At 42.9% G+C, this 26,224-nt stretch overlaps 1 protein-coding gene across 1 annotated transcript in view; it reads right to left on the reverse strand.

The window, feature by feature from the left end:
• Positions 1 to 659: 659 nt before the first annotated feature.
• Positions 660 to 26,224, reverse strand: part of LOC121579930 (ephrin-B1-like) — a 94,519-nt gene continuing 68,954 nt past the window's right edge. Inside the window, exons 3-5 of the mRNA XM_041894935.2 lie at positions 10,941 to 11,033; positions 8,064 to 8,201; positions 660 to 1,813 (exon numbers count right to left, since the gene is read on the reverse strand). Coding sequence (XP_041750869.1) covers positions 1,431 to 1,813; positions 8,064 to 8,201; positions 10,941 to 11,033 — 614 coding nt within the window. The 3' untranslated portion in view covers positions 660 to 1,430. The remainder of the gene's footprint in view (positions 1,814 to 8,063; positions 8,202 to 10,940; positions 11,034 to 26,224) is intronic.

Here is a 26,224-nt window from a genome sequence, read left to right on the forward strand (position 1 = left end):
AAAGGTTTGGTTTTCCCATCATCACACAGCTGAGGAGAATAGGGACTGGAGCCAAACTCTTGCCATTATCATTTATTCTCCTGAAACTAGCTTTTATGGAGATGCACAACACACATGATTGACATTACCTGCACTCACTTCTCATTCTGAGCACATGACTGATCCAGGCACCATGTCTACAGTATGTGACTATGAATGAATTCAGACTCAAAAGTGAATGTGGCAAACATTAAAATGATCCTTAGCAACATCCCTATCCATTCCATTGTCTCCGGTGCAGAACTAACACTACAAATGTCAAACCATTCGGTGAACACAAATCATTCCCTCCGAAGCCATCCAATTCTTCTGAGAGCATGACCTTTAGGTGGGAGCGAAAGGTTTGATAACATCTTAATTGCGCCCACACTTTTTTCTGCTCATACAAATTTGATCTTGTTATTCTTTTTCACTGAAGGGAAAACTCAGGTCTAATTTAAGAAGAGTGAAAAGCCTCGAGGCTGTTCAGACACAGAAGTGACCTGTCAATTTGAAACAACCTTTATGTTTTCTTTAAATTGATTTCAGTCATGACGGCCTCTCACCATGATAGAGTATGAGCTATTTGTCTTTCATTAATTTATATCCAGGGTGAGGCAAGTTCGTTGCTCGTTCCCCCCACAGTTGCATACCTGACTTTGCCTGTTCAGACACGCTTAGAGAAGTAGAAGAGGAGATACTTATTTAACACAATTATGTCACCTAGATTGATAAATGTAAGTATTTTTTATATATATATATAAGAGAAAGAGTGGACAACCTCAAAATAGCCATGAACGACACAGATCCCCCTACATGTGGCAAAGTATCAGTAAAGGACATGAAAAATATTAATATTTACCATAATATAGTATCTAGACATTCAGTAGAAAAGAAACACAACGTTGAAGGAGCAGGCATTGGTGAAAAGGGAGCTGCTGTAGGTGACTCATAGAAAAGAATAGTGCAGGTAAAACATTTTGTGAAAGGGAAGTGTGTTATGCTATATCATCACACTGTGCCTTTTTCTGTCTCTGAGCAAACCATGGAGGCTTCATTACAGGAATGGAGCCCATGAGTGACAGCCCTATTGCAGGGTCCTTTGTTTGTGTAGTATACCCTGTTTGCAACTAGTCTCCATTGTCAATGCAAAGGCTTCTCTACTCCATAGGCTTGACCATCTTACAGTCCTCTCAGACACACAGTATAGCAAAATTCAAATGTCAAATTTCTAGCAAGAAGCAGGAAGAGAAGAAGACGACACAAACCTGGCCTATCCGGAAACATACAAAATTATTCAACTACCGTGTCCATGAACATCAAAAGTGTTTTTGAACATCAGATGGACAAGGTAGTAAAAGGTAGGCCAGAATTCTCCCCTACAAGCAAACATCCTAAAGATAGTCTTTGCCTTAGACCTTGTAGTAGATGTTGGCTGGGCTTTGCGGGGGCATCTCCTGGACTATATAAACTGGATGGCCGTAGTCCCCGCTCACCTTCTCGTAATGGGGGCAGTAGTTGTTTTCTGTAGTCCGTAGCGGGATGATGATGTCACTGGGTTCCGAGCCAGCGTTCCCAGAGCACTTGGGGCTGGCCAGCGTGCTGAGTGACAGAGCGGTGGTCCGCTGCTGGGTGTGCTTGCGGTTCCTCTTCCTCAGCTTGATCAGCAGGACGATGAGGATGATGATGATCAGCAAGAAGATGACGCATCCCGCCCCGATGGCAGCAAACAGCGCTGGCTTGGAGGCAAAAATACCCTCTGCTGAGTTGGACTTGTTGTCCTGGTTCATGGTGTCTGTGGATGGAAAAATAAAGGAATCAGTTAACAGCAGGGAATGAACGAGCGGTGGTCTGCTTGGCAGCCAAGTCAGATAAAGCTGTACTGTTGCTGATCAGGATAGAGGTGGAACCCTGCGAGGGTGCAAATGGGTTCTCAATTAGAAAAAGGCTCCTTCCATTATTCTTCTGAATTGACTGAGTAGCTAGGGGCTTCCTGACTGTGTGGCCTTTGTGAGCGTGTGGGGGTGTCAGTTTTCCACAGATGATAGCTAATTTCTTCTTGGCATGCATCCTGAGAGCGAGGGGCGGATTAAACTGTGTATGTTTAGCCATATGTTTAAACTCCACATGAGGGGGTAAAGGAAGAGAAACTGTTTAAACGTATATAACTGGCTGTGAGGGAAAAGAAAACAACACCAGTCCCTTATCAGACACAGAGGATGAGAACTGAGTCCAATTAGAGTGGCATGCCTATTTCCTGTGTGGTCCTGAAGCCTCCCTCCCTTCACTATGTATAATCCAATGCATCCCAGCGCTGCCTGCCTGGGAGCACAGCTTCCACCGCTATCTGACTGCCTGCCCATTGCTGCTGCTGCATTGTCAACCCAGAGGCTGCTAGCTGCGTTTACACTGGGGGTAGAGGAATGGATTCCACAGTGACCCCTAATATTACCAAATCACCACAGGAATTATTCTCAGCTCTTATTATTATTTTCTTTCATTTTGCAGGGTAAGATGACCCTGATGAAAGGGGAACAAAAACCCATTTCAAAGTTGACAAATGGAAAACAGTTGACTATTGATCTTACATGAGACCATAGAGCCCAATGTGTGTTGAAGGCAATGGAGCTGATCAGTGTCTGTCAGTCCCTTTTATTTTCCAGCTTGTCAAGAATACAGTGAGGGAAAAAAGTATTTGATCCCCTGCTGATTTTGTACGTTTGCCCACTGACAAAGAAATGATCAGTCTATAATTTTAATGGTAGGTTTATTTGAACAGTGAGAGACAGAATAACAACAACAAAATCCAACAAAATCCATGTCAAAAATGTTATACATTGATTTGCATTTTAATGAGGGAAATAAGTATTTGACGCCCTCTCAATCAGAAAGATTTCTGGCTCCCAGGTGTCTTTTATACAGGTAACGAGCTGAGATTAGGAGCACACTCTTAAAGGGAGTGCTCCTAATCTCAGATTGTTACCTGTATAAAAGACACCTGTCCACAGAAGCAATCAATCAATCAGATTCCAAACTCTCCACCATGGCCAAGACCAAAGAGCGCTTCAAGGATGTCAGGGACAAGATTGTAGACCTACACAAGGCTGGAATGGGCTACAAGACCATCGCCAAGCAGCTAGGTGAGAAGGTGACTATAGTTGGTGCGATTATTCGCAAATGGAAGAAACACAAAATAACTGTCAATCTTCCTCGGCCTAGGGCTCGTGGAGTTGCAATGATCATGAGAACGGTGAGGAATCAGCCCAGAACTACACGGGAGGATCTTGTCAATGATCTCAAGGCAGCTGGGACCATAGTCACCAAGAAAACAATTGGTAACACACTACGCCGTGAAGGACTGAAATCCTGCAGCGCCCGCAAGGTCCCCCTGCTCAAGAAAGCACATATACAGGGCCGTCTGAAGTTTGCCAATGAACATCGGAATGATTCAGAGGAGAACTGGGTGAAAGTGTTGTGGTCAGATGAGACCAAAATCGAGCTCTTTGGCATCAACTCAACTCGCCGTGTTTGGAGGAGGAGGAATGCTGCCTATGACCCCAAGAACACCATCCCCACCGTCAAGCATGGAGGTGGAAACATTATGTTTTGGGGGTGTTTTTCTACTAAGGGGATAGGACAAATTCACCGCATCAAAGGGACGATGGACGGGGCCATGTACCGTCAAATCTCTTCCCTCAGCCAGGGCATTGAAAATGGGTCGTGGATGGGTATTCCAGCATGACAATGACCCAAAACACACGGCCAAGGCAACAAAGGAGTGGCTCAAGAAGAAGCACAAGGTCCTGGAGTGGCCTAGCCAGTCTCCAGACCTTAATCCCATAGAAAATCTGTGGAGGGAGCTGAAGGTTCGAGTTGCCAAACGTCAGCCTCGAAATCTGCAAAGAGGAGTGGAACAAAATCCCTCCTGAGATGTGTGCAAACCTGGTGGCCAACTTCAAGAAACGTCTGACCTCTGTGATTGTCAACAAGGGTTTTGCCACCAAGTACTAAGTCATGTTTTGCAGAGGGGTCAAATACTTATTTCCCTCATTAAAATGCAAATCAATTTATAACATTTTTGACATGCGTTTTTCTGGATTGTTTTGTTGTTATTCTGTCTCTCACTGTTCAAATAAACCTACCATTAAAATTATAGACTGATCATGTCTTTGTCAGTGGGCAAACGTACAAAATCAGCAGGGGATCAAATACTTTTTTCCCCTCACTGTATGTGTGAAAAAAAACTAGTTTGTTCTCGCTCATATTAATGAAGTCAAGACTTCCTGTCGGTTAATGAGCGAGAGGACGTTATCGTGACACAGAACATTATCTTTCCTCAAGATCACCTGAACGATTCTGAAACACTAGAATTATTCAAATGACTTCTAGGTGAACTAATTTTCACATTTGCACCTAACTGTAGACCCATGCCAACACTTCAGAATGTTCTGAATAATTTATAGAAATCTATTCTGGCTATCTCTCTACCCAGTTTAATTTAGATGCTGAGCATGAATGACTGTACGTGTTATTATAATGTGCTTTCCTCACACCTTTTCTGCTTCCAAAGACCTCAGGAAAAAATGTGCATACAAATTAAAAAGAGGTATTACCTCTTTGTATTACAGAGGCAAAACAACATTGTATCTTTCCATCGATTGAATGATTGGCAGAAGAAGCAGCTTGATAAAAGCTCTCAAGAAAGATGACTGCCAAACCTTCACATTGAAAGAAAACCCTACTATGTGAGACCTGGCAGCTTTCCAGGACGAGAGGGAAGGCCATTTTATTTGTCCTGCAGCAGAGCCAGAACTCTAGGGCCCAAATCACTTTCTAAACCTATGTAAACTTCAGCATTTTCTGCCTCCCTGTGAAAAAATACTGTTCTGGTGACTGAAACCATAGCAAAACAAATACAAATGGATACAGTGCCTTGCAAAAGTATTCATCCCCCTTGGCGTTTTCCCTATTTTGTTGCATTACAACCTGTAATTTAAATGGATTTTTATTTGGATTTCATGTAATAGACATACACAAAATAGTCCAAATTGGTGAAGTGAAATGAAAAAAATTACTTGTAATTTTCTTTAATAAAAAATTAATGGAAAAGTGGTGCGTGCATATGTATTCACCCCCTTTGCTATGAAGACCCTAAATAAGATCTGGTGCAACCAATTCCCTTCAGAAGTGACATAATTAGTTAAATAAAGTCCACCTGTGTGCAATCTAAGTGTCACATGATCTGTCACATGATCTCAGTATATATACACCTGTTCTGAAAGGCCGCAGAGTCTGCAACACCACTAAGCAAGGGGCACCACCAAGCAAGTGGCACCGTGAAGACCATGGAGCTCTCCAAACAGGTCAGGGACAAAGTTGTGAAGAAGTACAGATCAGGGTTGGGTTGTAAAAAAATATACGAAACTTTGAACATCACACGGAGCACCATATGGCACCACAACAAACCTGCCAAGAGAGGGCCGCCCACCAAAACTCACGGACCAGGCAAGGAGGGCATTAATCAGAGAGGCAACAAAGAGACCAAAGATAACCCTAAAGGAGCTGCAAAGCTCCACAGCGGAGATTGGAGTATCTGTCCATAGGACCACTTTAAGCCGTACACTCCACAGAGCTAGGCTTTACGGAAGAGTGGCCAGAAAAAAGCCATTGCTTAAAGAAATAAATAAGCAAACACAGCTTTTTGTCCATCAAGGAAAACGCTATGTCTGGCGCAAACCAAACACCTCTCATCACCCCGAGAATACCATCCCCACAGTGAAGCATGGTGGTGGCAGCATCATGCTGTGGGGATGTTTTTCATCGGCAGGGACTGGGAAACTGGTCAGAATTGAAGGAATGATGGATGGCGCTAAATACAGGGAAATTCTTGAGGGAAACCTGTTTCAATCTTCCAGAGATTTGAGACTGGGACGGAGATTCACCTTCCAGCAGGACAATGTTTTGTTTGTCTTATTTCTTGTTTGTTTCACAAGAAAAAAAATGTATCTTCAAAGTGGTAGGCATGTTGTGTAAATCAAATGATACAAACCCCCAAAAAATCCATTTTAATTCCAGGTTGTAAGGCAAAAAAATAGGAAAAATGCCAAGGGGGTGAATACTTTCACAAGCCACTGTATATCTAATGTGCAGAAACCCTGCTGATGGATTTAATAGTCCCTGATAATCTTATCTGCGGCTAGATCTCAGCCGAGCAGATATGGTTTTAATTTTTCATTTCCACACTTGAACACTGTGTCTATCTATCCACAATACTACTCAGCATAATTAAAAAGTATCTCAAACCAAAATGGAAAAATGTAATACTTTTGTGTGTGTTTGTGCATGCGTGCGAAACTGAGGCTGGTGGGTGGAGCTATAGGAGGACAGGCTTATTGTAATGGCTTGAATGGAATAAATGGAGCGGTCAAATGTGGTTTCCATATGTTTGATGTGTTTGGTACTGTTCCATTTATTAGTTTCCTGTCTTTACAATACGTTTGTCCTCCTAACACCATAGTGCCCTCAAAGCTCATCACTAAGCTACGCACCCTGGGACTAAACACCTCCCTCTGCAACTGGATCCTGGACTTCCTGACGGGCCGCCCCCATGTGATAAGGGTAAGTAACAACACATCTGCCACGCTGATCCTCAACACGGGGGCCCCTCAGGGGTGCGTGCTCAGTCCCCTCCTGTACTCCCTGTTCACCCATGACTGCATGGCCAGGCACGAGTCCAACACCATCATTAAGTTTGCCGACAACACAATAGTGGTAGGCCTGATCACCGACAACGATGAGACAGCCTATAGGGAGGAGGTCAGAGACCTGGCCATGTGGTGCCAGGATAACAACCTCTCCCTCAACGTGATCAAGACAATGGAGATAATTGTGGACTACAGGAAAAGGAGGACCGTAGTGGAGCAGGTTGAGAGCTTCAAGTTCCTTGGTGTCCACATCACCAACAAACTATCATGGTCTAAACACACCAAGACAGTCGTGAAGAGGGCACGACAAAGCCTATTTCTCCTCAAGAGACTGAAAAGATTTGGCATGGGTCCTCAGATCCTCAAAAAGTTATTCAGCTGCACCATTGAGGGCATCCTGACTGGTTGCATCACTGCCTGTTATGGCAACTGCTCGGCCTCCGACTGCAATTTACTACAGAGGGTAGTGTGTACGGCCCAGTACATCACTGGGGCCAAGCTTCCTGCCATCCAGGACCTCTATACCAGGCGGTGTCAGAGGAAGGCCCTAATAATTGTCAAAGACTCCAGCCACCCTAGTCATAAACTGTTCTCTCTGCTACCGCACGCCAAGCGGTTCCGGAGCACCAAGTCTAGGTCCAAAAGGCTTCTTAAAAGCTTCTACCCCCAAGCCATAAGACTCCTGAACAGCTAATCAAATGGCTACCCGGACTATGCATTGCATTGCCTCTTTTACACTGCTGCTACTCTATGTTTATTATCTATGCATAGTCACTTTAACTCTACCTACATATTAACTCAATTACCTCGACTAACCTGTGCCCCCACATTGACTCTGTACCGGTACCCCCTGTATATAGCCTCGCTACTGTTATTTTACTGCTGCTCTTTAATAATTATTATGAAATAATTATTATTTATTTTTTACTGATCAATTTTTTACTTAACACTTATTTTTCTTAAAACTGCATTGTTGGTTAAGGGCTTGTAAGTAAGCATTTCACTGTAAGGTCTACACCTGTTGTATTCGGCGCATGTGACAAATAACATTTGGTTGGATTCGATTTGATTTATTACTCCTCCCACCAGCCTCCTCTGGACTGTGAGAGAGTGTGTGTGTGTGTGTGTGTGGCGGACGTGGGGAAGCATTGTACTTAGAAAATCCACTAACAAAGGTTTCAAGTGTGGGATACAGTATTAGAAGCAAAACCATGACCTTTTGGCATTGAAGGGTTACAGTCCAATCTTGAACACTCATAATGAGGACTAGAACACAAAACAGGGAAACAGGGGTCATACTGAGGCAAATATTCCTTTTCCCATAAGTCTGAGCATCCTCACCTTTGTTGCCTGGCTCCACGGCCCCACCACTGCCCCCCTTCTTCTTATTTGGGCTGGTGGTTGTCTCCTTCACAGTGTTGTCATGCTCTTGGCTTGGCTTGTCTGTTATCACTGGGTCCGGTACAACTGTGTTCGGGTCTGCAATTTGGATGAAGAAAGTCAACAGAGTTAGATTCCAACGTGTAAACCTTTTAGTATCATTTTCCAATAAAGATTTGAAATGGAGTTTGGAATGGGAGCCATAGTTATCAGTTCCTTTGACCCCAATTTCATCAAAGTAGTCGTTGGCACACTTTTCATATTAAATACGGACAAGTCATGATGTCATAATTAGAGCCAACGAATATAAATTTTGAGGCATACATGACAGTATATGCTATACCTTGCCAAATTAAGCTATAAGAAATAATGTAACTTGTCTCCTGCCAAAAATGTATTAGTCACTTTTTTCATGGTTCCCCTGAGTCCCATCAATGCCATGCAGAAGTGGATACACTGGCATTAAGGGAGATTTAATTGATTGGAATATCATTGAAGTGTGCATATGAGGTTTTACTGCCCCTCCTCCCAAGAGAACTTTGAGATCTTGGAATTATTTTACTTTAATAGTTTGTAGAAAATATTCTAAATGTCCAATTGTTCTATTGTTAGAATGGCATTTTTAAGAGCCCTAATGGAGGTCTATGACCGGAATGCTGTGTGTCTCTTTGGTTGTTAACACAGTATTTATAAAAGCATAGCTACTGATATTCATTATTTTAAACCAGCTCATATTGCTGCTACAGTGTGCTATGTATAACCTAAACTGCACCCTCAATTTGTCTGTTTGATTACAGTTAAGACAACTACTGTTCCAGACGTGTTGGTGGTGTGGTGTCTGCTACTGCTGAGTGCTGGTTTCTAATGTGCAGCACAACAAATGGGTCTGTAAACAACCACTAAAGAATCTCCATCCCAAAGACAATATCACACATTTTAACATGACAGCTTGTTTTCTAAAAGACATTTCACACCCCATATTAATATAAACGTGGTCAATTCAGCTGAGTTTCAAACATCCACAGGCCTTGCTCTTGCTCATTATACTAACATTGTAAAAGCTTTGGCTGCAGATAAGAGAGAGGCCATCAAAGCCATCAGCCTCCATTTAAACTAACCAGCATACGGTGCCACACCATCTCATTTCATGGGTGAATAGTCATCTTATAATTGCATAAAATTCAATGTTCATATACAAATCAATAAATTAAATATCAGTGTGTAGTAATACAAGAGTGACTCAGTATGAGGAAGTGCATCAGCAGATTGACACAGTCTGTTGTTACATATCCAGATATTGGTCATATGATCGTCTCCAATCATTGCCATTTTTGTTAACAAAGGCAGTTCTCTCCATGAAAAATATAGGAATGTTACATTTTTTAAAACAAAACAGTACATAGCTTACTGTATTATCCTCTTCTAATAATATAATGTTTGTTCATGTTACTTTGTGTGTTGTTTACAATCAGACTTTAGTGACCGTTGCCCTGGATGAGTCGGTGTAATAAAAACAAAGAGACGATACTGTTTCCTCCTTACTTTATTGTTTGTAAACCGTTTCTCGGTGTCTACAATATTTGTGGCAACAGAGTTGCTATGACTCAGTGGCTGAAAATAAGACCCAATCCTTCAGCAAACACGCAGATGAATGTACTATGACCTAGGGTCGGTAACGTCATTGCTCCAAATCCTAAAGAAATAAACTGTTGAATTCCAACCGTAACTACCTACACAAGACAGCAAAGTTAATGACATCTATAATCTTTTTACTGTTTCCTAGCTCCTAACATAGTGGGTATCCTGTGTATTAAACACAGCTTTACGCAAACAAGTCTTGAGAAAGACAAAAGGAATGTCAAGCCAACTATGATAATTATTATCTAAGGTCAGCTATACAAATAATCCCTAGCCTATGCGGTAACAGCCCCTATCTGTAGAATAAGACTCTTATCGGCAGACCCTCCCTTTGTGGTTTGTTTGTTTTGGATGTGTGGACTAGGGCAGTGATTAAGACTGACCCTGCCACTCCTAGCATGACGCCAGGCCAAGCAAAGGTCTCTTTAGAGACCTAGCTACACTCTTCGAAAAAAAGGTGCTATCTAGAACCTAAAAGGGTTATTTGGCTGTCCCCATAGCAGAACACTTTAAATAACCTATTTTGGTTCCAAGCAGAACTCGTTTGGGTTCCATGTAGAACCTTTTCCTAATTTGGATAACAATATCAACACTTATTTGAGTTTGTGACACTGTGAGAGACAAAGTTTACATTTAAGAGAGTGACAGTGAGAAACCTGGGCTCTTCAGGCAAAGCAATCTCATTCATGCTAGACCAACAGACAGTCTAAGTAACAGGACAACAGGTAGTCTGTAGCATGCTCTATGGAATGTCCTCAATGTTTTCCACAGCTTTTATTTTCTTATTGTGTGAGTGAGTTCTTTTGGTATGTGTGAGAAAGTGTTTCAGTGTGTCTCTGTCTGTATTTGCACAATAGCTTTTCTTTGTTTCATCTTTCCCTTCTCAAAAAAGAAAAGTAAAGAATGGAGTGAAATGTGATGTCTGAGGCCCTTATTTTATGAGCGATGAAGTCACTGGGCGACTCGCCACACACTGTGAGCAGCGGAGTGGAGTATCCCACTGTAAAAACCCACGCCCGGGGTGTCTGGCTTTATGAACAATAGCTCATGAAACGCTCCTCTTGCACTGCAGTCATGACAGTCCCCATACAAAGCTTTCATTATCAATCATCCATAGTTATATCCTGCCTGGCTCTATTGTGACTGCCTTTTACTGCTTTTCTGGCATTCCTGCCAGCCCGCATCGAGACGCTTACTTACCCTGGCCCACTTTCATGACGATCTTCATGGAGAGGGTGTTGCAGACACCTCCTTCCCTGTTCTCTAGACCCTCCAGGGTCCCATTGGACGTGGCTGTGATGAGACAGGAAACAGCGTTGGAACATAAATAATAATTACAGCCACTCAGAATTAATGTACGGCTTGATTGTTCATTCATGAGAAATATATATTTGCTTCATAAGATACCATCTAACCACTTGTGCTGAGAAAATACTTTTTTTAACTCCAAGCTGTATATATTGCTTACAACAGGTTCATTTTCTAAACCGCACACTGGTCAGGTCCGCTCAGGCTGTAGCTGGAGCACCACATAAAAACAAGGCTCTATTATTTTTGTGTGTGCTGCTTATATCTGTACACAGGGAAGGAAATGGATGATGAAAAGTGGTCTCTCCTCCTACTAAGACATGGCTGTGATAGTAATCTGATCCCAAGGGAATGTGGTGGCTTTCAAAACACTGCTGAAATCATACATGTGGAGAGAGGGAGGTGTGCACGGTGCATAGTCCAAAAATTGTATATGTGATAATCACTTTTAGCCACCTCCCCCTCCTCCCTCTCTCCCCCTCCTCCTTAAAGAGGTTTTTGTTCATTTCTTTTTGCTGAAGAAATGTACCAAACATTTGGCAAGGCATGTTATGCCAGAAGCAATTATGGCAAGCTGCAAATGCCAGGGGCTTAGCTTTCTCTTTCGGCATGCCCTGTAATTAGAGACTGGGTGGCACAATGGCCTGCAGCCCTTATCTCTGAGGGGCTTTCTTTCAAATCAATATCCACTGAGGGGAGCGGAGGAGGCCGGGGGACATGGGAGGCCAATAGGATCTCTGGCTCCCTGTGTTGCTCCTGTCAGCTCCGCTTCACAAGGACTTAAGTCACAGAAACGGGGCGCAATTGGCACTCTCTATTCTAAGTTGGGACAGAAAAGACCAAGGAGTGTGAATATGGATCAGGTTCTCGATAATTCTTTCAGCCCATATATACGAGGGGGCGGTTTCCATGCCAGTGAAAGCTGGTGCCCCGCCCTGCCCTGTTTGATTATTTTCAGATCTGCTCCGTGGGTATTTTCACCTCCAGAAAATCTGCTCCATTCTCCCCCTCACAAGGCACTAAAGGGACGGCCTCCTTATTAACTGGTCCAGATTCCCCTCTCATTAAGAGTCATGAATGAGCTGCCATGTAGGAGAGTGTTTGACTAATAAGGTCCCTCTCCAGGAGAATCAAAGCCCCTCTCAGTGGAGCCCAGGCACAATGGCGGTGGGCCGGTGAGAATGGGGCGTGTGGCGCTGCTCCAGCAGAGGTATCCCACCACACCACTGGCTCAAATCACCAACCGCTCAACAACACAGAATGGGAGGCCTGTGAACCTGATTTCCCTCTTTCTTTCCCACATTCTGTTTTTCATTCTTCAAGGATGCAATTAGACGACACACACAAAACTGGGCTCATGACAAACATTTTGGATTAGCAATTCATTCTTATGGAGTAGCCAGATAGAATAAAAGGAGAATTTGAGTTATTTTGTTTTACAGGCAAAGCGTAAAGGAGCTTATATTGATGGCAATGCACTAATGAGACCCTGAATATATTGGCAGCTGTACAGTATGGCCAATCAATAGACATTATAAAGGAAACAGATTCATTACGGTAAGGAGCTTGAGAAGTACAGTGAGAAGGCAATCTCATTGACTATTGGCTGATGCAGGGATTAAACGTGGAACCTAGCCTCGTCTACCTACAAGCCTTGACCTTAGCTGATTAGATTACATGCCTGTCTCATTCACATTTCATGCTCTATCATGCAGGGTACTTTCTGTAACTCTCTTTTACTACTACTACCAAATGAGACTTCTCCGTTAGTCGAGAAAGGCCCCAGCAAACTAATGTTGGCTTTAAAGAAAAGTGACAAGCTAATCTTGAATGGTTTGATAGAGCAAGAGAAGCAAAACCCTAGACACAATTCATTAGTATTTTCTGATTGCATTAACCACCAAATAGACTTACCATGTTTCTCAAAAACCAACTGTCTCAGACATCCTATACATGTCTTGTATTCCACAAATAGAACCCCTCATTTGATAGATGACGTTTTAAACATTCTGTCATTGAACATGTGGGCTTGTCTTATTAGGTTTAGAGCACCCATGAAATGAGAAAGGATGTGAGAAAAACATGAGCAATCAATAGCTTACAGCACTTAACCCCAAGAACAAATTGCGTTTAAAAATGTTCAGAACGGTACTTAACACTCTGTTAGTGGAAGGTTGAGGCAGTGGGTGGGAGAGAGCCCTGCTGCCCTGAATGATGTCACAACTATTAAGATGCATGGGCCTGGGAGAGGTGTCAGGCTCCGACTGAGTCGTCATGCACAATGTGAGCATGCCACCGTGCCTGGGAGGGCCAGGGCAGAGATACAGACAGACAGACAGACAACTCTATCCAACATGGACTCCAAATATAGCCCACTCTGTTGCCCATCAGAGAAACGCTTAGATAGATTCTAGGAAAGGAAATCATGGCATCACTGAGAAAGGATAAATGAATCATATAACATGCATTGCAGTTGTCTGCTATTGTTGTAAACACTGTATAATTGTTTGTCACTGCAATGAGGAAACTCTTAGTTGGTTCCAGGACTGTCAAGGCCAACCTTTGAACTGGGAAAACATCATTTAACACAGGATGTGAAGCAGGGTGTGGGGACAGGGTCATCAGCAGTCCCATCTCTTCCACAGCTGCTGAAACTGACTTCTGTTTTCAAGGGAACTGGGGGTCACGTTTCACAACTCAGGGGGCTCTGAGATGTTGGAAAGATATCTTTACCTTGCAACAACACTGGTCTCTATCATTCAACTTCAACAAAGCTACTGCACTCGTTTCATGAAACTGAGTCTGGAAAATAGGTATTCCAATGTAAAGGTCTGAAATAATAGTCATAGAAGAAAAATTCAAGGACAATACTCAAACTATTCCGTTTGAGGGGTACTGGGAAATGTTCCTTTTTTGGTCCCCAACTGTACTGTAGTGTACCAAAAAACATCTGGAGGACATCTTGAGATTTGAACACAGCAGATTAGTTTAGGGACTGGGGACACTTTTTTTATGACAGCCTGTATCGACAAAAAGTTCCCTTCTTACCCAATAGATCAATGATTTAAGTTGATAAAAACACCTTTTGTCAGTTATATGTAAGAATACTAAACTATTGGTATTTTACCGCCTCAAATTATCAGGACAAATGTTTGTTTCTTTCTAAAGAATGTGGATCAAATAGTGCATAGTCCAGGTCTGAGAATTATAATTTGTTCAATTCTAGGTATGTTTATATGACTGAGATGGGACCCTTTGTTATTATACGGTGCTCAAAATATAAATAGCTAACAATTATAAAAATCCCCTTGAGAAAGTGGAGCCTTTCTGTTTGAATCATAGCATGGTTGTTTGGAGCCTTACCACTGGGGGTAGGGAGCCAACAGGCATTAGCACATAATTCATTTGCCAAGAATAAGCTCTATATGCTTTAGTGTGAGGCTCTGAGGGAGGCTTCTGTCATGACTGTAAAATAAATCTTGTGCCATTCTAGGTTTCTTCCTTTAGCACCTCTAATTAACTCCAACATGTTTCCTCTTGATTATGGTTTCTTTCTTTGCTCCGAGGACAAAAAGCATGGTTTACAGGCAATCATACTTGTATGCAACTGCAACAGCACGGATACTCTGAAGGGAGTCGTATTTACTCATTGTAAGACATTGTGGGTGAGGATATGAGCAAAACAGTTTGTTTTACAGTTTACATTCTCTGTGGTTTGTCCTCATTTAGCTGACAAACTAAATGCAGACAGTATTTCCAAATGTAACTGTCATTTCAGTTTGTAGGACGTTATGGATGTTCCTCTGAGTACAGCCAATACCACATCGTCACATACACACCAAGTTTAGAAGCAAACACGATTTGTCCAAAAATTACTATTCTCTGTACTTAGATCAAATTACAAAGACATTCTCCAAAAACAAAAAACCATGCGCATTCATTTTGAATTAATGTACTCTGTAGCATGCTTCTGTAGAATGCGTAGACAGCCCTTTGTACACAGTCCAGTACATGTGTTCACTGAGCAATAGCATGTACCTATGCATGCATGAATCAACATGTGACATACAAGGACCCTCTGTACTGTAATTATACATTAGCAAAATCTAGACAGTATACTCATTGTTCATAAATCAATTATCTTTTATTACATATTGATTTACCAGTATTACAGAACTCTCCAGTGTACAGTGCATCAGGCCCATAATGTTAATGCCACAGCTTCTGTATTCTTTCCTGTAACTTAGTGTAACGACTAGTGGCATCTTTGCCCAAAACACCATCTGACATGTCTGAGCTTTGCCCCGTCTGACAGAAACACACGTAATCTGTTTCAGTGGTGACAGAACTTTCGCTGACCCACCGCTTTAAAACCTTGGGACAAATGGTACGAAAAAGGCAAAGAGAAAACAAAGCAAAGCAAACAGTGAAAAGCACGTTTAAAAAGGCCTTGATGAGTGATAGACTTAGGGGGATAGAAAGGGTTGTTGTAAACTCAACTCACAGATGAGCACTGACAACAGTGTTCCAAGGACTGTGCCAGGCAGCCACCCTGACAGAAACTGGAGTGGGATTCAGCATTCTGAGACAAGAACATAGCTACTCTCTGACCCACATCATATAGACACAGGGGACACTGGAAACATTGACAGCTAGCTACTCTGTCCATAATAGAAGAAAATATAAAAGTATTGAAAAGTAAATGTTATGTTATGCAGATTTGAATTATAATTTGACAAAGTCAAGCGCTTGTGAAATATTGAGAACATTTTGGACTCAATATCTTTAGCGAGAAGCTGGGTTTGGGCTGTGTTTACGGTCAGTAAGATAATAAGATGCAAAATATTTGGGTTAGGAATGGAATTTAGGGATTCAAGGGAGAGTGGCTAAGTCCCAAGGCTGCCCCATCAGATCAGGCACAGTTGACCTACCTGCTGCCAAATTAAGCTGAAGGTCTGGAGTGGAGATTTCAGCGCTGCTGCGAGATTACAGCACACTCAGCTCCGCCAATGATATTAAGAGCGACCTTTAAATCCTGGGGGCCAGCTGCACCATGGGAGCTGAGAGTCCCAGACCAGGAGGGAGGGGGAGCTCAGCCCAGCCGCCACCACTGTCTCCTGCCTACCCGCCTCACATCAGAATGAGACCACAGGCTCACTACTCGACATCAGAACCAAAGCAGGGCTTTGACAAAAATGAAGGGAGACGCGTGAGGGTCCCCGTGGTTGCTAGGGTGGATGTACACTCACTGGACAGTCTATTAGGTACACCATCCCGTCTACAGACAGTGAGTCACGTGTCGACAGTGTCTAAGGTTTACCGAGAATGGTGTGACAAACAAAAAACATCCAGTCAGTGGCAGTCCTGTGGGTGAAAACAGCTCGTTGATGAGAGGTCGAAGGAGAATGGCAAGAATTGTGCAAGCTAACAGGAGGGCCATAAACAGACAAATAATGGAGCTGTACAACAGCGGTGTGCAGTACGGCATCTCGGAACGCACAACTCCTCGATCCTTGTCACGGATGGGCTATTGCAGCAGACGGTTCCACTCCTATCAGCTCGCAATCACCAACACTGGACAATTGAGGAGTGGAAAAACATAACAGTGAGTTCAGTTTACTTGAGTGGCCTCCACAGTCCCCAGAGCTCAACCCAATCGAGCATCTTTGGGATGAGATGGAACAGGCTGTTCGCAGTATGAATGTACCACCGTCTAATCTGCAGCAAATGCGTGACGCCATTGCGTCAGCATGGACTAAAATCCCTGTGGAACATTTCCGACACCTTGTAGAATGCTCCGAAGAATTCAGGCAGTTCTGGAGGCAAGGGGGGGGGGGTCCGACCCGGTACTAGATGGGTGTACCTAATAAACTGGCCGGTGAGTGTAGGCGCGTAGGGGGCACCTGAGAGGGTGCCTGTGGTTGAACAGACAATGAAATGTGGGTTATGAGTGGAGACACATGTGCTCAATATTTCCACAACAGGGTTCTGTAAACACTCCAGCGTGGTAGCAATAATGAAAAGCCCTCAGATGTGTGTTTTTACATTCTGACAGCAGTCAGATGTAAATTGAAAAGTCAACATTTAATTCAGTTCCATGTGACTTCATTCATGTATTGGGTTGGTTGCCTAAGCTTTACAGGGACCAGTGAATGACTAGTTTGACCCAAATCCCCAGTTTAATGGGCATAGCTGTAATTACACACAGAGCACAGATCAAAGCTGTAACCCATGTTTAAAGATGATGCACAGGCGCGGTAATTGTTTGTCTTTGGGGAGGCAGCGTTTCTGACAGAAATAGTGAGTTGGAGAGACCCCAGTCGACTCGTTCTGGGTCACTCTCTACCACCGTTCACTGAAACCGAAAACTCTGGTGCCGCAGAATGACAGAGGAGACGGTGTCTGGAAGGCTCTGCCGTGATCTTCCTGCAAGCTGGGAGGATCTGATTTCACTCGAAGGAAACTAGAGATAATATACAATCTTTCAAGAGACACCAGAAGGGTTTCATTGGAAAACTACTGAACTCAGGAAACAAACATTTGATACTGCTGAATACCGCTTTCAAAGATTCTTTATTCTCAAGGTCATACTAAAAGAGGGATTAACGAGGAATACAATGGTTGAGAGGGGATGTCATTTTTCATTCTTATTCAAACTAATTCACGTAGAGTGGGATCAAATAGAATAGGATCAAAAGAGTTTCAGAAAGCAATTCAAACAGAAAGCTTGACTTGAAGAGAAGGATGTAATGTTGACATGTTTATTTAACCTATTATTTTCTGTGCACATATTTATCTTTATGTTGCATACTTGCAATGAAATCCCTCAAATTAAAAATAAAACAACAGATTTTCAGATTTTTTTAAGTGGGCAGAATTTAGGTACTGTATGCACAAGAACCTCTACACAGTAAAATCATAAGAGTTAATGTAACACTATTTTGGGTTTTATAAGGTCCCACCCCCATTTTGTGTTAAAACCACACTAGTAATGGTGTTGATCTTTTTTGTTGTTGTTAAAACGACACTAAATGGAGTAAATATCCAACTCTCAGAGAGTTGCTTAAATTGAACTTCAATTACCATTATACTCTTCTCAGTATAATTTTTTATCAACTCCCTTGCCATTTTACACTTTTCTGTGTTAACAATCAACTACAGCATAGTACATTTTTCTTTCAGTTTACCTCTTTTGAGATATAAGGGTGTAAAGCCTTATTTGAATATTTCTTAATGTGTCACATTATGGTGGTTTGCAGGAAGATATCCAGCACTTTTACATCACTCACAATTTGCATTTAAAATGCCTGTCAGAGTAGGGAAGAAAATACAGTACATGAAGACTACGTACACCCTTCAATCTCAACTCTGGACCTCGAAGCCAGTTCCATCTGATTTTTTATTGTTCCCCTCTAATCAGGGACTTATTTAGACCTCGGACATCAGGTGTGTGCAATTCATTATCAGGTAGAACAGAAAACCAGCAGGCTCCGGACCTTGTAGTGTAAGAGTTGAATACCCCTGACCTACACCATGTAAACTGGAACAACTATCTCACTAACTAACGGTTGCTATAAATCCAACCACTTACAGATTGGATTAGTTTAGAAAAATGAACGTTTCTTATCTTTGTGTAGCATAAGATAAAAAAAAACGATACATGTAAATGTGAAAACACAGATATTGAAACAAACAATTAGAAAAATCTACATGCAACAGAGCATGCTGGGAAATATGACAATAAGGCCCCTCCCATATATGTGGATAACTTAATAGATTTAACTCCCCGTCTCTGTTTACTCTTAATGGAGTTAAATGTACTCCATCCCAATTAACCATAGTTATCAACACTAGGGAGCGTATCACTCTCTTAAGGGTTAAGATTACTCCCAGTAGAGTCCCATTTTTTAAGACTGTGATTTCAACTATCCTTGATTTACTGTGTAGGAACAAAGTTAGATAATTTTTCATTTTATTTTCCTGTAGAAATCTTGGCACAATGTAAGGATGGAAATTGCACATTACGAGAATGGTGTAGCCTCACATATCGCTTTTCTTCCAGAAGAGAGAAGCTTGCCAGCATTCCAACACTGGAGCTGAAGTGCTTTAGTGTCCATTCAGTCCCCCTACCATAGGCAGATGTGATATTTAGTATACTGCCAGCTGGATTTTATACTCTCTGAACTCTTTTTCCATGAGGACAACTGACATTTTTCACCCCCACATCCTATATACAGCATGATGGTAGCGCCATGCCTCACCACATCACATCCTGTGAACATACAGCAGTTCATCTTTAGTATACATAAGGGGTGATACAAACATAAAAAGGATCCAGATTTGTTTAGCTTTATCATATACCTATATTGCTTGGTACTAACTCAAACCCCTACAGTACTTCATCACACACACACACATTATCCACCGATATATGGGTTCTTCAAACATTTGAGTCCTTTCTCCTTATCGCCAGCTACTGTGCTGCAGAGTGTTTGTAATTTGATATTTGAACTTGAGCAAATTGTTTCTGATGGGAAACACAAAAAAGTGTAATGCGGTCCCCCACCCGGCAGGAGGTTCATTGAACCAATAGACTCCACTAATTTCTATAGACAGTAGGCGGAGGCGGAGACAGTACAGGTGCATCAAAGCTGGGACCGAGAGCCTGAAAAACAGCTTCTATCTCCAGGCCATCAGACTGTTAAATAGCCCCCACTAGCCGGCCTCCACCCAGTACCCTGCCCTGAAATTTTGTCACTGTCACTAGCCGCCTACCACCCTGTACTCAACCCTGCACCTTAGAGACTGCTGCCCTATGTACATAGTCATTGAACACTGGTCACTTTAATAATGTTTACATACTGTTTTACACAATTCATATGTATATACTGTATTCTAGACAAGACTCACCCTATATAACTACTGCTGTACATACCTTTTCTATTCATATACTGTCCATAATGTCTATACACACCATCATATACATACAATGAGTGTCTTTTCATGACAGACTGACCAGGTGAATCCAGGTGAAAGCTATTATCCCTTATTGATGTCACTTGTTAAATCCACTTCAAATCAGTGTAGATGAAGGATTTTTAAGCCTTGAGACAATGGAGACATTGATTGTGTATGTGTGCCATTCAGAGGGTGAATGGGCAAGACAAAATATTTAAGTGCCTTTGAACGGGGTATGGTAGTAGGTGCCAGGTGCACGGGTTTGAGTGCGTCAACAACTGCAACGCTGCTGGGTTTTTCACACTCAACAGTTTCCCGTGTGTATCAAGAATGGTCCACCACCCAAAGGACATCCAGCCAACTTGACACAACTGTTGGAAGCATTGGAGACAACATGGGCCAGCATCCCTGTGGAATGCTTTCGACACCTTGCAGACTCCCAGATGAATTGAGGCTGTTCTGAGGGTAAAAGGGGGTGCAACTCAATATTAGGAAGGTGATCCTAATGTTTTGTACATTCAGTGTATATATTTACAGTGGGGGGAAAAAGTATTTAGTCAGCCACCAATTGTGCAGGTTCTCCCACTTAAAAAGATAAGAGAGGCCTGTAATTTTCATCATAGGTACACGTCAACTATGACAGACAAAATGAGAATTTTTTTTCTCCAGAAAATCACATTGTAGGATTTTTAATGAATTTATTTGCAAATTATGGTGGAAAATAAGTATCTGGTCAATAACAAAAATGTCTCAATACTTTGTTATATACCCTGTTGGCAATGACACAGGTCAAACGTTTTCTGTAAGTCTTCACAAGGTTTTCACACACTGTTGCTGGTATTTTGGCCCATTCCTCCATGCAGATCTCCTCTAGAGCAGTGATGTTTTGGGGCTGTCGCTGGGCAACATGGACTTTCAACTCCCTCCAAAAATGTTCTATGGGGTTGAGATCTGGAGACTGGCTAGGCCACTCCAGGACCTTGAAATGCTTCTTACGAAGCCACTCCTTCGTTGCCCGGGCGGTGTGTTTGGGATCATTGTCATGCTGAAAGACCCAGCCATGTTTCATCTTCAATGCCCTTGCTGATGGAAGGAGGTTTTCACTCAAAATCTCACGATACATGGCCCCATTCATTCTTTCCTTTACACGGATCAGTCGTCCTGGTCCCTTTGCAGAAAAACAGCCCCAAAGCATGATGTTTCCACCCCCATGCTTGAGTTTTTACCAAAAAGTTATATTTTGGTTTCATCTGACCATATGACATTCTCCCGAATCATCCAAATGCACTCTAGCAAACTTCAGACGGGCCTGGACATGTACTGGCTTAAGCAGGGGGACACGTCTGGCACTGCAGGATTTGAGTCCCTGGCGGCGTAGTGTGTTACTGATGGTAGGCTTTGTTACTTTGGTCCCAGCTCTCTGCAGGTCATTCACTAGGTCCCCCCGTGTGGTTCTGGGATTTTTGCTCACCGTTCTTGTGATCATTTTGACCCCACGGGGTGAGATCTTGCGTGGAGCTGCTTACCTATTGCAGATTCAGTCTTCCCAGCTTGGTGCAGATCTACAATTTTGTTTCTGGTGTCCTTTGACAGCTCTTTGGTCTTGGCCATAGTGGAGTTTGGAGTGTGACTGTTTGAGGTTGTGGACAGGTGTATTTTATACTGATAACAAGTTCAAACAGGTGCCATTAATACAGGTAACGAGTGGAGGACAGAGGAGCCTCTTAAAGAAGAAGTTACAGGTCTGTGAGAGCCAGAAATCTTGCTTGTTTGTAGGTGACCAAATACTTATTTTCCACCATAATTTGCAAATAAATTCATAAAATATCCTAATGTGATTTTCTGGATTTTTTTTTCTCAATTTGTCTGTCATAGTTGCCGTGTACCTATGATGAAAATTACAGGCCTCTCTCATCTTTTTAAGTGGGAGAACTTGCACAATTGGTGGCTGACTAAATACTTTTTTTCCCCACTGTATATTCCGAACTCTGACATTGCTCGTTCTACTATTTCTTAATTTTTTTCTTTAAATGTTTTGGCTTTGCGTGTATTGTTTTGTCAGGTATTACTGCACTGTTGGAGGTAGGAACATAAGCATTTCGCTACACCCGCGATAACATCTACAAAATATGTGTACGCGACCAATACCATTTCACAGCCTCCCAGCACAGTGGTCCTGACTATCTCCTTATCTTTTATTTATGTTAAAGTGATGGATGTTTAAAGGAGAAAAACGGCATCTTAACTTGCTCCCTGTAAAGTCTCACCATCCATTCTGTACAGGATTGACAGCCCTGGGACTAAACAGCCTCCTAAAATCCAATAGATGCCAGGATAATTTATGGATCGGTGCAAACGGTGCAATGAGATAGCAGTGGGACACAGAGGCAGAGATTACAAACCTTATCAGGCCCTTATACACTGGACAAGATGGAGCTGCTCCCAAACTGGAATAGGAAATAAATACATGGTGTATATAACCTACATTACATTACTTGGTTGTGCGTATTGGGTGCATTTGTTGCATTTGTTGCATTTGTTACTTCTAGGTTAGACTACTGCAATGCTCTATTTTCCGGCTACCCGGATAAAGCACTAAATAAACTTCAGTTAGTGCTAAATACGGCTGCTAGAATCCTGACTAGAACCAAGAAATTTGATCATATTACTCCAGTGCTAGCTTCCCTACACTGGCTTCCTGTTAAGGCAAGGGCTGATTTCAAGGTTTTACTGTTAACCTATAAAGCGTTACATGGGCTTGCTCCTACCTATCTTTCCGAGTTGGTCCTGCCGTACATACCAATACGTACGCTACGGTCACAAGACGCAGGCCTCCTAATTGTCCCTAGAATTTCTAAGCAAACAGCGGGAGGCAGGGCTTTCTCCTATAGATCTCAATTTTTATGGAACAGTCTGCCTACCCATGTGAGAGACGCAGACTCGGTCTCAACCTTTAAGTCTTTACTGAAGACTTATCTCTTCAGTAGGTCATATGATTGAGTGTAGTCTGGCCCAGGAGTGTGAAGGTGAACGGAAAGGCTGGAGCAACGAACAGCCCTTGCTGTCTCTGCCGGGCCGGTTCCCCTCTCCACTGGGGTTCTCTGCCTCTAACCCTGTTGCAGGGGCTGAGTCACTGGCTTGCTGGTGCTCTTTCATGCCGTCCCTGGGAGGGGTGCGTCACTTGAGTGGGTTGAGTTACTGACGTGATCTTCCTGTCTGGGTTGGCGCCCCCCCTTGGTTTGTGCTGTGGTGGAGACCTCTGTGGGCTATACTCGGCCTTGTCTCAGGATTGTAAGTTGGTGGTTGGGGATATCCCTCTAGTGGTGCGGGGGCTGTGCTTTGGCGGAGTGGGTGGGGTTATATCCTTCCTGTTTGGCCCTGTCCGGGGTTTCTTCGGATGGGGCCAAAGTGTCTCCGGACCGCTCCTGTCTCAGCCTCCAGTATTTATGCTGCAGTAGTTTATGTGTCGGGGGCTGGGGTTAGTTGGTTATACCTGGAGTACTTCTCCTGTCTTATCCAGTGTCCTGTGTGAATTTAAGTATGCTCTCTCTAATTCTCTCGTTCTCTCTTTCTCTCTGAGAACCTGAGCCCTAGGACCATACGTCAGGACTACCGGGCATGATGACACCTTGCTGTCCCCAGTCCGCCTGGCCTTGCTGCTATTCCAGTTTCAACTGTTCTGCCTGCGGCTACGAAACCCCTACCTGTCCCAGACCTGCTGTTTTCAACTCTTTAATGATCGGCTATGAAAAGCCAACTGAGAGACCTGAGCCCTAGGACCATACGTCGGGACTACCGGCCGTGGTGACTCCTTGCTGTCCCCAGACCGCCTGGCCTTGCTGCTATTCCAGTTTCAACTGTTCTGCCTGCGGTTATGGAACCCCTACCTGTCCCAGACCTGCTGTTTTCAACTCTTAATGATCGGCTATGAAAAGCCAACTGAGATTTATTCCTGATTATTATTTGACCATGCTTGTCACTTATGAACATTTTTGAACATCTTGGCATGGTTCTGTTATAATCTCCACCCGGCACAGCCAGAAGAGGACTGGCCACCCCTCATAGCCTGGTTCCTCTCTAGGTTTCTTCCTAGGCTTTCGCCTTTCTAGGGAGTTTTTCCTAGCCACCGTGCTTCTACACCTGCATTACTAGCTGTTTGGGGTTTTAGGCTGGGTTTCTGTACAGCACTTCGAGATATTAGCTGATGTAAGAAGGGCTATATAAAATAAAATTGATTGATTGATTGATTGATTGGGTGGGCGTGATAGATATGATTTGTTTCTCTCATTCGTTTTTTCTAATTTAATCCATGTTTTCTATTTCTAATAAAACTAAGTGTCTTTTAAAGGACAAAGTAGCTGCTAGGGCTGACCCCATTTAGTAGACTGGTTGATTGTTTGGGCGATAGGCTGTTGGTCGACCGAGATTTCTTCAGTCGAGCAGTAGCAAAAAATATATATATCATGGTGTACAAGACACCTGTCTGATTCGCGCCTGTCTGAGTGAACTAATCCATTGTGGAGGCCGTGGGGATGGCAAAGTCCATCACTCTAATACATGAGCTACTAAAATTGTATATGGTTATATTACATAAAAACAATGGTGCAACACTAATACAAATAATATTATTTTTTAACAAATGCGCTTTCTCCCGCGTTGGATAGTGGTCGCTGTCTGCGGTTCTGAAACACATCAGTGCGCTGTTGAATTGGCACCTTTTCCTAGAACATGTTGCTATGTGCATAATAGCAAAGTTAACCAGCATATTGGTGTTGAGAACAATGCGGCGGAGGCAGCAGCAGAGTTAGGAGATGAGAAAACAGCCCTTGCCTTATTGTCTAAGAAAAGTGAGGAAACCTCAACTTAATTAGGTATATTATCAATAGCCTAACTGTTAAATGTGCCTGGCTTTATAAATCATCCATATACAGTGGGGGGGAAAAGTATTTAGTCAGCCACCAATTGTGCAAGTTCTCCCACTTAAAAAGATGAGAGAGGCCTGCAATTTTCATCATAGGTACACGTCAACTTTTGTTCCCACGGGGGGCCAGTATGAAAAAAATATATTTAAAAAATAATGAATGCACTCTCTAACTGTAAGTCGCTCTGGATAAGAGCGTCTGCTAAATGACTAAAATGTAAATATAAAATGTAACTATGACAGACAAATTGAGAAAAAATAATCCAGAAAATCACATTGTAGGATTTTTAATGAATTTATTTGCAAATTATGGTGGAAAATTAGTATTTGGTCACCTACAAACAAGCAAGATTTCTGGCTCTCACAGACCTGTAACTTCTTCTTTAAGAGGCTCCTCTGTCCTCCACTCGTTACCTGTATTAATGGCACCTGTTTGAACTTGTTATCAGTATAAAAGACACCTGTCCACAACCTCAAACAGTCACACTCCAAACTCCACTATGGCCAAGACCAAAGAGCTGTCAAAGGACACCAGAAACAAAATTGTAGACCTGCACCAGGCTGGGAAGACTGAATCTGCAATAGGTAAGCAGCTTGGTTTGAAGAAATCAACTGTGAGAGCAATTATTAGGAAATGGAAGACATACAAGACCACTGATAATCTCCCTCGATCTGGGGCTCCACGCAAGATCTCACCCCGTGGGGTCAAAATGATCACAAGAACGGTGAGCAAAAATCCCAGAACCACACGGGGGGACCTAGTGAATGACCTGCAGAGAGCTGGGACCAAAGTAACAAAGCCTACCATCAGTAACACACTACGCCGCCAGGGACTCAAATCCTGCAGTGCCAGACGTGTCCCCCTGCTTATGTCCAGGCCCGTCTGAAGTTTGCTAGAGTGCATTTGGATGATCCATAAGAGGATTGGGAGAATGTCATATGGTCAGATGAAACCAAAATAGAACTTTTTGGTAAAAACTCTACTCGTCGTGTTTTGAGGACAAAGAATGCTGCGTTGCATCCAAAGAACACCATACCTACTGTGAAGTATGGGGGTGGAAACATCATGCTTTGGGGCTGTTTTTCTGCAAAGGGACCAGGACGACTGATCCGTGTAAAGGAAAGAATGAATGGGGCCATGTATCGTGAGATTTTGAGTGAAAACCTCCTTCCATCACCAAGGGCATTGAAGATGAAACGTAGCTGGGTCTTTCAGCATGACAATGATCCCAAACAAACCGCCCGGGCAACGAAGGAGTGGCTTCGTAAGAAGCATTTCAAGGTCCTGGAGTGGCCT

Source organism: Coregonus clupeaformis, chromosome 13 (genome assembly GCF_020615455.1).
Source record: "Coregonus clupeaformis isolate EN_2021a chromosome 13, ASM2061545v1, whole genome shotgun sequence".
Taxonomy (NCBI): domain Eukaryota; kingdom Metazoa; phylum Chordata; class Actinopteri; order Salmoniformes; family Salmonidae; genus Coregonus; species Coregonus clupeaformis.